Source organism: Silurus aristotelis (genome assembly GCF_946808225.1).
Source record: "Silurus aristotelis genome assembly, chromosome: 5".
In the NCBI taxonomy this organism is placed as follows: Eukaryota; Metazoa; Chordata; class Actinopteri; order Siluriformes; family Siluridae; genus Silurus; species Silurus aristotelis.
Genome location: NC_139578.1, coordinates 15,860,984 through 15,876,032, shown reverse-complemented (window position 1 = coordinate 15,876,032; position 15,049 = coordinate 15,860,984). Strand labels below are relative to the sequence as shown.

Sequence of the window (15,049 nt, the reverse complement as noted above, 5' to 3'; positions counted from 1 at the left end):
TTTTATGAATTGCACGACTGCCACATGACTGACTGAAAATAAAGTAATGGTGCAATTTTTCCTAATCAAATTATATAGTCAAAATAGTCAAAAAGTTAAATGAAACCTTTGCACATAAGTAGTTTTTAAATTAAATTGTTCTCCCAAACAACCAGTCAGATCTACTTGGAAACTTCCTTCATGAAGCTGGTTGAGAAAATACTAATGCTAAATTAAGAATAAAACAGCTTCGATTCAAACACTTTTCTGGGTCACTTAATATGTCCATATGCATTATTTCGTAGTGTGAACATCTTTTATTGTAAAGTAAGAGAGAGAACGAGACCGCATCTATGAGCAGGTGTGTTTATGCACAGTATGTTATAACTCAGCAAATCTCTCTTGTTTATAACTATAAGCTGTGTGTGATCTGTGAGTCATTCCATTTGGCAGGAAAAAAAACTCCAGGTCTCACTCGCCCATGCCCACGCAGAGTCTAGGACAGCTGCCCACTACCCACAACCCCCACATAAACACAGCTCATAAATCATGAAGGAAGAAAGAAGAAACATCAGAGCATCCACCATCAGGCTTTGGTTGTTTCCAGGCATCAGTTGTGCTAGTGTTTGGCCTCGCATTTATCGCAATGAATCCTTCAATATCGTACATTCTAATAGTTTACAATAGCCAAGGACATGCAGATTCGCTGGATAAGGATGTTCACCAGGCGTAGACGCTGAGCAGGATTAATCTCAGTGGGGTTGTAAAATCAACAAAGGCCTGCAAAGGACTGGCTGTTGCTGTGATAACATGTGTTGGCTTAGACGCAGGGTCTTCGCATCTGAGCTCCAGTTCAGCTGCTCCATCAGCCAGCGTACAGAGCAACAGGGTATGAGCGACTGAGAAATACTTCTCTTTACCTCATAACCACAAGATTTGCTAATGGTTCAGACATTCATGAGCAATTCAACTGCCAGTAATTTAGCAAAAGCATTCATGATTCATGAATTTCGCTCCTAGGAGGGTGGGGCGGGGGGGTTAATTGTATATACAATTCTGTCTTTATCAGTTTTTTCTTTTTGCACTTTGGCTGACTGATAGAGCCAATAACTTACAACAAAGATTCAAGACACACAAGAGCTTCCCATGTATACTAAACTGCACATATAGAGCGCATATTGTGAACGATATACACAGCTTTATACGCTCCTCACATTGCCGTGATTCTGGTTTGTGCATATAAAAGCACTATATATATATATATATATATATAGTAATATATATATATATATATATATATATATATATATATATTCATTCATTCATCATTTTTCATCTTCTCCCGCTTATCCGTAATTGGGGTCGTGGGGGCAGCAGTCTAAGCAGATTCCCCAGACACTTCTCCGTGTCCGGGGATCGGGCTGTCAAGGTCCCTTACGGTCCCTCCTGCAGATGGTGAGCCCACGGGAAGGCGGCCCCACATCGCTCCGACGTCACGGTCCTTGATTTATTTTTCTCGTAAGGGTCCACTGGAGCATAGAGGGTTAAGGGCCTTGCTCAAGGGCCCAAGAGTGGCAGCTTGGCGATACCGGGGCTCGAACACCCGACCTTCTGATCAGTAACCCAGCGCCTTAACCGCTGGAGCCACCACTCCCCATATATATAAAGGCAAACAAGGAGCAAGCAGTATATCCATCTTTCTGTGCTTTACACAATGACTGGACTACGTTTACATTTGCTCAATCTCTATATGCTTTTTATCCCCTGAATCATTATTTAGATCTATTCACTTGGCAGGCGCTATTTCCATTTCTACTCTTCTCCTCCTCTGGATGGCCTACGCTACTGCTGTGTGCAGACACACTAAGAGGAGTGAACATTCTTGGTTTCTTAGCCAAAAATGCTTCCCTCCACTCTGATGATGAAAACCACATTGCATTTTAACACTAGTTTACACTTAGCTTGCATTATTTGTGCCCCACAACCAAACGTTAAACACAATCCCAAACGATTTCCTTTTTGTCTGTTAATCATGTGCTCTACCCCGTATGTAACAAAAGTGCCTGAGTAGCCTGCGTGGTCCACTATACATACATACATACATACATACATACATACATACATACAGTGAGGAAAATAAGTATTTGAACACTCTGCTATTTTGCAAGTTCTCCCACTTAGAAATCATGGAGGGGTCTGAAATTGTCATCGTAGGTGCATGTCCACTGTGAGAGACATAATCTAAAAAAAAAAATCCAGAAATCACAATGTATGATTTTTTAACTATTTATTTGTATGATACAGCTGCAAATAAGTATTTGAACACCTGAGAAAGTCAATGTTAATATTTGGTACAGGAGCCTTTGTTTGCAATTACAGAGGTCAAACGTTTCCTGTAGTTTTTCACCAGGTTTGCACACACTGCAGGAGGGATTTTGGCCCACTCCTCCACACAGATCTTCTCTAGATCAGTCAGGTTTCTGACCTGTCGCTGAGAAACACGGAGTTTGAGCTCCCTCCAAAGATTCTCTATTGGGTTTAGGTCTGGAGACTGGCTAGGCCATGCCAGAACCTTGATATGCTTCTTACAGAGCCACTCCTTGGTTATCCTGGCTGTGTGCTTCGGGTCATTGTCATGTTGGAAGATCCAGCCTCGACCCATCTTCAATGCTCTAACTGAGGGAAGGAGGTTGTTCCCCAAAATCTCGCAATACATGGCCCCGGTCATCCTCTCCTTAATACAGTGCAGTCGCCCTGTCCCATGTGCAGAAAAACACCCCCAAAGCATGATGCTACCACCCCCATGCTTCACAGTAGGGATGGTGTTCTTGGGATGGTACTCATCATTCTTCTTCCTCCAAACACGTTTAGTGGAATTATGACCCAAAAGTTCTATTTTGGTCTCATCTGACCACATGACTTTCTCCCATGACTCCTCTGGATCATCCAAATGGTCATTGGCAAACTTAAGGCCTGGACATGTGCTGGTTTAAGCAGGGGAACCTTCCATGCCATGCATGATTTCAAACCATGACGTCTTAGTGTATTACCAACAGTAACCTTGGAAACGGTGGTCCCAGCTCTTTTCAGGTCATTGACCAGCTCCTTCAGTGTAGTTCTGGGCTGATTTCTCACCTTCCTTAGGATCATTGAGACCCCACAAGGTGAGATCTTGCATGGAGCCCCAGTCCGAGGGAGATTGACAGTCATGTTTAGCTTTTTCCATTTTCTAATGATTGCTCCAACAGTGGACCTTTTTTCACCAAGCTGCTTGGCAATTTCCCCGTAGCCCTTTCCAGCCTTGTGGAGGTGTACAATTTTGTCTCTAGTGTCTTTGGACAGCTCTTTGGTCTTGACCATGTTAGTAGTTGGATTCTTACTGATTGTATGGGGTGGACAGGAGTCTTTATGCAGCGAACGACCTCAAACAGGTGCATCTAATTTAGGATAATAAATGTAGTGGAGGTGGACATTTTAAAGGCAGACTAACAGGTCTTTGAGGGTCAGAATTCTAGCTGATAGACAGGTGTTCAAATACTTATTTGCAGCTGTATCATACAAATAAATAGTTTAAAAATCATATATTGTGATTTCTGGATTTTTTTTTTAGATTATGTCTCTTACAGTGGACATGCACCTACGATGACAATTTCAGACCCCTCAATGATTTCTAAGTGGGAGAACTTGCAAAATAGCAGAGTGTTCAAATACTTATTTTCCTCACTGTACATACATACATACATACATACATACATACATACACACATTTTTTAAATAAAAAAAAAAAAAATATATATATATATATATATATATATATATATAAAAATGTGGAGCAAAAACAACAGAGCCAGATCTTAAATTTAAATTATTTATTAAATTATTTATTTAGTTTTATTTATTTAGTTTTATGTGTTTAGATACAAATTCAACTTAATGCTCCACTTTTTTTTTATTTGATTTTAGTTTTTTCCACAAATGCATTTGATGCACATCGTGGAAATAAGTAACAAATGTAAATGCTCCAAAAGGTATGCAAATTCTGAACATTTTATTTCTACTTTTATATAAATATCGGTATTTTATTGCACTTCTATAGTTATTCTATTCTAAATTCTATTTTATCTTTCTAAGTCTATTTTTCGTTGCTTTTTCCTTCTTTAATCTTTGATTTCTACCCTTTTCTCTTTTTATAAACCCCATTATATGTCATAGACCAGAAGCTAAGCATTTCTCGGCACGCCGAACTGTGCATGGCTGACAGCGTGATAAAATAAAATCTAAATTTGGCCGTATTTTTTAACTATTAAACGCTAAATATGCTTTCCACAAATCTCCTTTTCAGAACTGACATGCCAAAAGAAACTTGCACGAGCCTTGCTGTTTTCCAGACACTTGACCCAGCAGCACTGTTTTTTTCTCAGTCAAACAGTTAACTCCAACAGTGTGTTTGGCTGCACACGTGTATATTTTCGTTCTGCAGGCCTACTCTTAAGATACACACACCCACAGGAGTCTACACAGTGACAGACTCTGTTTACAGGTGCGGAAGTTTTAGCAGCACATTTATATCCGTACTGTAAACCGTTCCGCCGTCACGTCTCCAACAATCGACAGACAGTGAGGCAGTAAAGCGTCTTCCATAGTCTTATTATTATTGTTATTGATAATAATAATAATTTTAATAATAACATAATAAAAAAAAAAAAAATCACAATTTACCAGGAAAGGACGAGACTAATTAGCAAGTGTACAATGCCAATAATCAGACAGAGACGTAAGCAGAACTCTAATGAAGCAATAAACAGTGGGCAGTTTTACAGTTCACAGATTTAATCAGATCCATTAGATACTCCATAGTAACAATGTAATTATCAGACGGTGAGTGAGTGGGTGAAAGTTATTTGCAATGTTTCTGACCTGAACGAGGCAGCAAAAAGAACATGACTTCAGATTTATTCTTTAATACACCTTTCACTTTGATCCATTTGTTCAATAAGCCTACAGTTTCCTGCAGACCCTAAAACGGTTCCTAAACACATGGCAGCGGCAGGGGAGGGGGACTTACGGCTGTCATAGCAGATGTTGCCCAGGGCTCGACCCGTCTGAAGCAGCACCTCCTGGTCCTTGCAGTTGAGCAGCTGAACCAGTGGGGGGATGAGGCCTGCCTCCACACACGGACTCCTCATGAACTCTGCAAGGAGACATAATACATTACAAAATCAATCTTTGTGTGCAGGAACATGGTTCCTGAATGTCACTGTATGATGGAGAATTACTTTCTTTAAAATAATTACGGCTATGCTGGAACAAGCTGCTTGTGGGGCTACTGTCAAAATAACAGCTGCTGCTAAAAGCAATGCAGCAACTGTCTCTCCTGTCAAACTGACGGCAAAAGCATGCAGCAAACCAAGAGATACTTTTATGCAAAAAATCTCACAAGCAGGTTTTACAAATTTTTATAAAGCCTATAGGGTTTTTTTTTTGTGTGTGTGTGTGTGATTACACAAATAAAGGTTATCTCCATTATTTGGCATTAAAAAATGTTTAGGTATTTTACGTACACAATATAGAACTGTGAAAAGTCATAAGCACGCATTTCTTAAAACAAATATTTGGATTTGATGTTTTCGATGTTTGTTTTCTGTCTGTATGTTTGCCAGGTAAGTAACAAAATATTAATTAATAAACCGCATTTTAGATAGAAATAAATAATAGAAGCATGTGTTACAAAGTCTCCAGGTTGCCAGATTTTCCAAAATAATAATACTTACACTGCAATATCCTTCAAAAAATCTTTTGTTTTTTAGTTTATTACTATTTGCTGCTTATTAGAGCAGTTTTTATGCTAAACATGTCTTATCTTTAATTTCCAGAGCTTCTTCGCACATGCCTTGATACTTTAAGATTTTTTTTTTTAAGTACTGCACATACAAAGTTCTGTGTAACAAGTCATAAAAGCCAATAACAGAAAGTGCTAAAAAGGAAAAAGCATTTTCGCTCTTATATTTCTTGGCTCTAAAGAAATGACACATCAATTATAGCACCTTTAAAATGCCTCCATACCCTATGAAGAGCTACAGCCTGAAATGGACAGAGCACAGATGTTTCTGGTGGGATGCTGCTAGCAACCTACCAGTGTGAGACTACCAAAATCATGCTACACCAGCTTGGCTTAGCATTAGATGGCACACATTCTGCTAAAAAAGCCCATTCATCATTTTGAACCTTTTTTTTTTTCTTTTACAAACATAATTCATTGCCAGTCTGTACACACCTAGACTTCCAGCAGCAAGAAGCGCTTGTATAATTAGCCTAAAAGCAGAGAAGTAGGCCAAGCTCTGACTCGGCAGAATTCAGGTTTTATAGCTTTTGCAGGCAGCAGCGTGGCAGAACGGGATATAAACCTGTGCCGTCGCTGGAGTGAATCTTGTGATGATTCATTGTGCGTGATTATTGTATTGAGCTGAAAATTAGTCCTGTAGAACCTTGGAAAAAAAAAACGGATTCCAATATACGGATTGCTTCGCTGGTAAAACTGAATAAATCGGGGGAGGGGGGTCTGAGCTTGAGATTCAATTCAAACTTGCTAGGTTCAACTAAGCATTTGAGTTCAGCTGAACATTTAGCCTGTCCAAATTTCTCCAACAAGAAGACACTGCTGTAGATGTTCACTAAAAGAACAGTCTTACAGTCTAGACAGCCTGCCAAGCTCACAGGAACAGCACGGCTGTGTCTGCACTTTGGGGACTCAAAATCTGCCGAAGTCTTCCAAGCCTTCCGATTATACTCTTACAACAATAACCCAATTTGACATATTTATTATTCTGTGTGGAATTAATAATCGTAAAAAGATACCATTGTTCCTACAAGTTGCAATAAAATATTATGACATTTCTTTGTAAATCTATAGATATAACAGATCATAATGACATGTTTTATAAACATTATAGTTGATTAATTTTCTAGAACAGCACGGCGCTGATAGTAATTCTGGTTTATTATTACGTTTTGGATGACGGCTTTTTTCCCCTCGTTTGTTAATTGTCAGGCAGACTTCAAACACGGGGTGTTGAGAGGAATGTATATAGCGTTTACATAGAAAAAATTAAGTATATTGTCTTTAATTAATAAACAAATGTCATTATTGGTAAATTGCTATGATGTTAGACGAAGAAATCACTTTGGAATGTGCTGTTATTTATAAATATTCAACCTTAGGGCTACTACTCTGTCACGTCAGTCCACATCCAGCCACTCTGATGTTGATTATCTTGTTACAAAGCACAGCCTGTCAGGTTTGCTTACATATCTTAAGAAGGTCTAATATCTGACATTTACCTCAAACCATTTCAACTATGTCAAAAAAGATAAGCAAAGAAATGAATATTTAGGGCCATCTACAGGCAGCTGTGACCCTGTTACAGGTAGATAAAGCTTCAAAGCAGGCATAGGAGTCCTCACCGTTTTTAGCCACCTCCGCTATGACGTTGGCTACTTTGGGTGTGCAGGAATTCTGTGAGGCCAATAAAGAAGGCATAATTTGAAGAACACCCATCTCCTGGATTTTCCCACTGGCTTCAACATCTGAACATAAAGATGGATTAAAAGGAATGCATCGCAGGTACATTGCAATACACAAAAAAGGTCATATAGCATTGCATCATGTTCATGTAATGGGAAATCATATTTACACTTCATATTAACACCTATTACACAAATCAATTTAAGTACTGCTTTACTTCAAGAGTAAAGCCAAAAAAAAATCTGAAAATCAGACCATAATACTGTGACTAGACTGTGAATAATTATTGACAAACATAGAGAAGCAACAAGGGCAATTTTCATTCTTTCCTTCTCTGGCACTCGCTATCATTATTTATAAGTGCCCTGAGGATCAGTAGAGCAGTACCTCTCACACCACAGAAAGCCTACGGCATTCGACAATCTCAGATCAGCAGATCATCAAAACACCGCTCTCATCTGAACAATATCAAGAGAAGAACATTCCGACACCGTTACAGTAAATGTTTATGAAATACTTCCAAACTACACAATTTGACTGAAAGATGTCCGTCTCACAAGTTTTCATATGGCAGCGATGAATAGCTGAAATATAAAACCATATCACAATATTGATCATCCGTCTCCATACAACCCCCCCCCCCCCCCTTCCTCTACATTGCCTCTTCAAAAACAACTACCTGCATGTCTTCCCTCGCCACATCCATAAATCTCCTCCTTGGTCTTCCTCTTTTCCTCCTTCCTGGTGGCTCCATCTTCAGCATTCTCCTACTGATATACCCCATGTCCCTTCAATGCACATGTCCAAACCAACTCAATCTCACCTTGTCTCCAAAACATCCTACATGCGCTGTCCCTCTAATAAACTCGTTTCTAATCTTGTCCATCCTCATCACTCCCAACAAAAACCTCAACATCTTCAGCTCTGCTACTTCCAGCTCCACCTCCTGTCTTTTACTCAATGCCACTGTCTCTAAACCGTACAACATCGCAGGTCTCACCACAGTCCTATAAACTTTCCCCTTCACTCTTGCAGAAACTAATCTATCACAATTATACATATTAAGTATTAAGTATAACATTAACTGAATATAATAAAGAATCAACATTATCTTTTGATTCACATCAACATAATGCTCCTGAAAAGTCAAACTAAGTCCTGACTGTCGTTAAAAACTACACTATACCAATTAAAAGTAGGCACTTTTTTTTTTCTCAACTATAATGTTTATTACTTATTTCGCAAATGAAAAAAATGTCAATGACATGCCAAAAGAAATCGCAGGTTTCATAATCCAACCCCAGGAAAAGCAAACAAACATTTTAAAAATACTTTCCCTTTTGTAAATGTGCATATAATGAAACTATGCTGCAACACATTCAAGCTTTATACAAACTCTACTATTCGAATCGACGTGTCGTCACTTCAATACCGCAATCGTCAAATCAGCCATAATGGATGATTACAAGCAGTTCCTTCATGTCAGTTTCTATCCTAAAATGCTTGAAATAATGTACAAATATTCAGCTAAAACCTGAATGGAAATAAGAGCGTTATAGTGAGATGAAATACTTACTGTTATGGGCCAAAGCTTGAAGCAGGCATTCCAGGCAACTCTCTACATTGTCTGACGCACTGTCTGCTGAGGAGAGCTTCAGCGTCTTCAAGGCTTCGCTCAGGTTATCTGCTGAAAGAAAAAGATCAGTATAAAATAAAAAATTAATAAGAAATAAATAAGATTTTTATAAGAGGAAAAAAAATACCAGTCTCGAAACTCAATCTTTTAATTAAACACAGTCATGAATAGCATTATTGCACAGGATAAGGACAATGGACTGTCATTGCAGTAGCACACAAGGTTCTCTGTGCTGGTTTTGAAGCCATTAGCTTTTTCTTTGTGAATCCACTGAAATCCAAAAAAACCTTTTTTTTCCTTCCCTTTAAGATAACATGTGCTGCGTTCTCGTTTTCACCTTCTCACAATTCTAGAACAATTCCACTCCAGATGCACTGCAGACGCCAATGAGGATGCCTCATTATTACATCTTTCTCCTTTTTCTCTTTGCTGTTTAACACTGATAAATGTTTAATGTTTTATATTTCTGTAGTTTGCCTGTAGCCTCACTTTAAAATTTCAATACACAATACACTGATATCTGTACACATAAAAAAAAAATTTCAAACTCGTTAACACATGAATGCTAAATAAAGATGAATGTATTAGCATTTCTAACACTTCTTAACACGTGTCATATTGTGTCAGTATTTTATCATTATCTACCGAAATATTAGGGAAAATCAGAAAATGTGTGGTTTTCATGAGATATTTTTAATACAGCAGTGCATTAACAGGAGATGATATTTAATACATGACTGGCAAGAGAAATTTATTTTTAAGGACCTCTAAAAGGTCAAGGGTCACTTTTAATGTTGAGTAGAACGGTTTTAGATAGAAAACATAACATGATGCTATTACAGTATACCATGTATGAAATAAATGCTAATCAGAATACTGCTGATTCGTAGCCCAAATGTGTCCGGTATGATGGGTAGATTCTACTCGGTGATTTAGATATTCATGTAATATGCAATGAAAGGCAGAAATTGTTATACAGTCAAAAATTAAGTCTACAGAGTACCATGCATCCACACTATCTAGCATCCAACCCGAGCTTCATATCAAACTGAAGCTACATGAGATGGGGTTCTAATCACAACAATCCATCGGTCATATTCGGTCAAAATGAGCAAATAAAAAGAAACTAAATACCACAAATCACACTAGCCTACTCTCACTCACAATGTACACAATGATATGGCTAAAAATGGGAAACCCTCTTCCGTCAGGAATCATAGGGAACAATTAGACATCAGGAAGAAGGTGGAGTGGTTTTCCTGTTGGAAAGTGGTGTAGAGAAATATAATTGATCTAAAACCATTGGCTAGCTAAATGTACAACGCAGAGGCATAAATCAATAGACTTCTACAAAACATGGATTGGTTTTAAGAAAGCGATTTGATATTTCATGATATTACTGAAACAATACAACAGGAGATGATATGATACAATTCCACTTCATTTCTAAAGAAATAGACCAGGGGTCACCAACATGGTCCCAGCGGGCACCAGGTTGCCCACAAGGACCAGACGAGTCGCCCGTGGGCCTTTTCTAAAAATAGAAAACAAAAACTAATTTTTTTTGTTGCTATTCTTTTTTAAATCACACTTGCATTGGTATGAATTTGAAAATGACAGTATTATAATATAGATGACTAGATATAGATGAATATAATTCATTATTAATAATAACATATAATTAAAGGTAAATTGAGCAAATTTGTTATTTCAGAAGTGTGTATCAAACTGGTAGCCCATTTACATTAATCGGTACCTAAGAAGTAGCTCTCAGTTTCACAAAAGTGTTTTGTTTTTTAACACAATTGTGTCCTTTAAAAAAAAAAAAAAAAAAAAAAAGATCCATATAAAGTCAGTTATAATTGACCAAATTTGATTCAAGTTGCCTCACCAAAGTGTCTAAGTTTAAGAACTGGAAAAACACAACACAAATCATGCTTTTTTTTCCAGCAAGTACTCTGATTTCACACAGGGATGCACACACATTAAATAAGCTGTTTCAGGCATAGTCTATGACTCATCAAAATAAATCCCCCATAAAGATATTTCTGCAACATTGCAATATTCTGTGAAGCCCTGTGAATAAAAGACACGGAGTCTCATTATTAAATGAAAGACACAAAATATAAACCTCGTCTAAGAAATCACAACAAACAATTTCATCCAGGAAACACTATGTAGGTAATGAATCTTATTTCAATAGGCATGCCAGCTCTACTAATGTCACTGTGAACACAGGGGAAGCCAATTAAAATGGCAATGCAAGAGAATACTTGCCACAGTAGAAGCATTACAATTGATAGATAAGTACAGAGGCTATTAAGGTACCTACTTCAGTCATCTTGGAACGAAGGTCAGCAGGAACCCTCAGCGGGTGAAGAGAATAAGCAATGTTTCAAATGGCCTGTCGGGCTTCTTTATTACTATGAAAAACTGTGTCTGAAACGCTGCTACTAAAGCAGTATCACACCCACAAGTTGGCTAAACTACAAACAGAAAGCCCAGACTTTACTACATAATAAAAAGGTAAGCAAATGAAGGATTTGAGACTGGCCATATGGTGGGGAGGCAATGCTTCATGGATAAGTGAAGAAGGAGAACATGCTGCAAATCCGTCTAAGTATTTTCTGATGGAAATATATTGACATCAGCAGACTGCTGTGCCAGTTTTACCTACTTCTGGGTAAAGTAATAAATATGTAAAAATCGCAAACTGACTGGTCAGTGGACTGGTCATTGTTAAATAAATAAATAAATAAATAAATAAATAAATAAATAAATAAATAACCAATCAGAAAGCACTCAGGTTTTCAGAGCGCATTAGTTTTACCTGGTTTTATTCACGTGACTGGGATGACTAATTTAAAACCGGATTCATTTTCAACACCCACACTTGCCAAATGCCAAAATCCTTCACGTAAATCCTGCAAAAACGTTTTTAAGGACCAATATTTCATTATTTTCGTTCACTTTAAAGCAGAGTACCAATTATTTTTGGTGGTCACTGCATCCTACATATATCATGACTCAACATTAGGTGGAGAATAAGTTAGAGTATGCAGCATTTTTTCCCCCCTCTTATACTTTATACAGGAACTAAATTCGCAATTATGCTCAACAGTAAAGGATACATTACAGGAACGACATCAAACATGCTGAATTTAATGCTTTTCAAATGCAGGGTTTCATCTGCAGCCTGCTGGTTTATAAAGTGTTTTTATTATGGCCTATTCCCCTTTAAAGCATCAAATAAACCCGTGTCAGGGATCACGCTGAAGAACGGGGCATACATAGAGGTCAAGTGCATTTTTGGCTTTATCTGATCTATTAAACAAGAGAACTCCTTTGCCCTCAGAAGCAGAGTTCTTTGCTTGATCCCAAACTGCAAGTGGCATTCTGTCAGGCAGTGACAGGACACCTGAAATCCACTGCCAAATCTAATCATCGCAGTGATTTAGGGCGAACAACACATCAGGCTTAAAAGAAATCAACTCAAAAAGGATCTGCTGAGTGCAAAAAAGACTGTGTGTGTATGCAACCGAGTGCGTTTACATAAGGGGCATCATGTTTTTAATATCTTGGTGTGGACCAAATGTCCCCTTAAATATCTGACGTATTTGAACTTGAAAGGACATCTGGCTGGTCTCCAGGAGTAAAGCTGCTTCTAACAAAAATGCATCCATTCATCTTCAGTAACTGCTTTATCCTGGTCAGGGTCACTGTTGTTTTATCTTAGTAACACCTGGCATGAGAAAAGGGAATTCATGGCTATAAAAATCTGGTGCAACCCAGATGAGAATAGGTTCCCTCTTGAGTCTGGGTCCTCTTAAGGTTTCTTCCTTATGCCGTCTCGGGGAGTTTTTCCTTGCCACAGTCGCCACCGGCACGCTCATCAGGGACAAACTTACGCTTATAAAGAACATCTTATTTATTTTTTTATCACCACATTATCTGTGTAAAGCTGCTTTGAGACAATGTTCATTGTTAAAAAAACACTATACAATAAAAAATGAAATGAATTGAATTGAATTAAAAAGATGCATGGTCAGCAGAAAACATTTACAGACTGTGGCATTCACCTATTCACCTAGTATAATTGACTGGTATAATCGAACCCAAAAGAGTGCCAAGAAAACATTTCTTACACCAAGACACCATCCCCACCAGCCTGGATTGTTGATAATAGGCAGGTCAGAACCTACCATATGTGTGTAAAAAAATAAATAAATAAATAAATCAAGATCCAGCAGTATTTTTGCTGTCCAATCATGGCACAGTAAAAAAAAAGAAAAAAAAAACTCACTAAGATTACATTATTCCCATTCTGATAGCTGAGGTGAACATGACCTTATGCATTGCCCTGCTGACACACGATTATATAACTGCATGAATTAGTAGGTGTACAGGTTCCTATTAAAGTGCTCAGTGAGTGTATATTGCAGTGGCTGACTAGCTGAAGTATATATATTATAACAATGAATTGGTTTAATTGGTATGTGGTGTACAAAAGTCAAAACCGAGGCCCAGTCCTTCCTACACCAGCTTCCTCTCCCATACAGCTCATCCCTCAGTCAGAATAGAGATGGACGAGTGCAGGGTGTGGATAAGTCTGACCTCTTTCATCTAAACAAACTCCGAAAGAGCTTTCGTTGTTGTTGTTTTTTTAATCACTTTCAGGCTCATGATAGCACGAAGGGACTCGGCATTATGTACAAAAACGACTAAGGCGAAGCATCACTGAAGGGTCCCTACATTACCAATCCATCTAAAGCCAAAGCCGTTAAAACCCACCAATGATGATGCACCAAGAAAAAAAAAAAAAGGGATTAATACAGACAATAGTGACTCGATATGTGATTTTGTTTAGATGATGCTGATCACTGATGTCCTCTCCCTCGCTCCCTCTCATCAGCAACGTCTACATTACAGCACAGTGAAGCTGTGTGAAAATGTGTTCGCTTGCATTTGATCTAATCCACTGATCTACTTCAATGCAGCAGACATGCATGCGTGGATTTATTTTTGCAGTCATCAGCTCAGTCCTGGGTCTTTACAGTTAAACTGCTGCTTCATGTTTTCTCCTCCTCCTCCTCCCTTGATGCTCTGATAGCCACAGTAACAGAAACAAACAGGCAAATGTGCGTGAATATGAAAGAAATGTGGATATTTCACCTGTCTAGCCTGGATTTCTCATTGCACCCCCAAACATCCCAAAGACCGGCTGGTGATCTCTATAAATCTGAATCAGACCATGTGTAAAAATCATCTCCATTCTCAGAATTGTAATAAACCAACACTTACCCATTTGCATGAGGGGGTTTTCAGTCCACTTGGAGGGCAACTTAAATGCGTGCCAGATAATTGATATTTTTAACTCCTAGCAGGCAGATGACAGAAGATAATGTTTTTTTTGTTTTTTTTCTTCCAGTTTGCTTGTCAGACAGATATCCGGGCAAGGCCCACCCTAACCCACGCTGCTCCAGTTACACACACTGCCCACTCCGATTTAATTTAAACCTTTAAAGCTCTCTGGACAGTGCGGAAAAAAAATCCCAGCACTCCGCAATTCTAACGTCGGCGTTTATATAAATAAATATATATATTTACTGTTTATAAACGACCCAACGCGAACATGAACACAGCAAGCCGTACTGTGTGCACTTCCTCCTGCCTGAGCAGTCCGCTTTCAAAGCGCCGACACATTGGGCCACAAGACTCCGCCTTCCTACACGCTAATTGGCCAATCGGCCCTTGCCGAGCTAATCGGAACGACTCTGATTGGATACAAACAGAATCTCTCGCGCTCGGGCTACGCCTATTCACCAACGTAATCCCGCCCCCCTTCTTCTTCTTCTCAGTTTGACGGCCACCGTGTGCAAGCAGAAATCATCACTTCTGCATTACAATATCAC

At 38.6% G+C, this 15,049-nt stretch overlaps 1 protein-coding gene across 5 annotated transcripts in view; it reads right to left on the bottom strand.

Annotated features, from left to right (window-relative positions):
- The window catches only part of rap1gds1 (RAP1, GTP-GDP dissociation stimulator 1), a 32,769-nt gene extending 17,913 nt beyond the window's left edge, over positions 1-14,856 (bottom strand). For 2 of the 5 annotated variants that reach the window (XM_083540849.1, XM_083540851.1), the window contains exons 1-4: positions 14,439-14,833; positions 9,078-9,185; positions 7,441-7,563; positions 5,045-5,170 (exon numbers count right to left, since the gene is read on the bottom strand). In XM_083540849.1, coding sequence (XP_083396975.1) covers positions 5,045-5,170; positions 7,441-7,563; positions 9,078-9,185; positions 14,439-14,448 — 367 coding nt within the window. In that variant the 5' untranslated portion in view covers positions 14,449-14,833. Of the gene's footprint in view, positions 1-5,044; positions 5,171-7,440; positions 7,564-9,077; positions 9,189-14,438 lie in introns of all 5 variants that reach the window. The other 3 variants (XM_083540850.1, XM_083540852.1, XM_083540848.1) reach the window with 3 other exon arrangements.
- Positions 14,857-15,049: the final 193 nt, after the last annotated feature.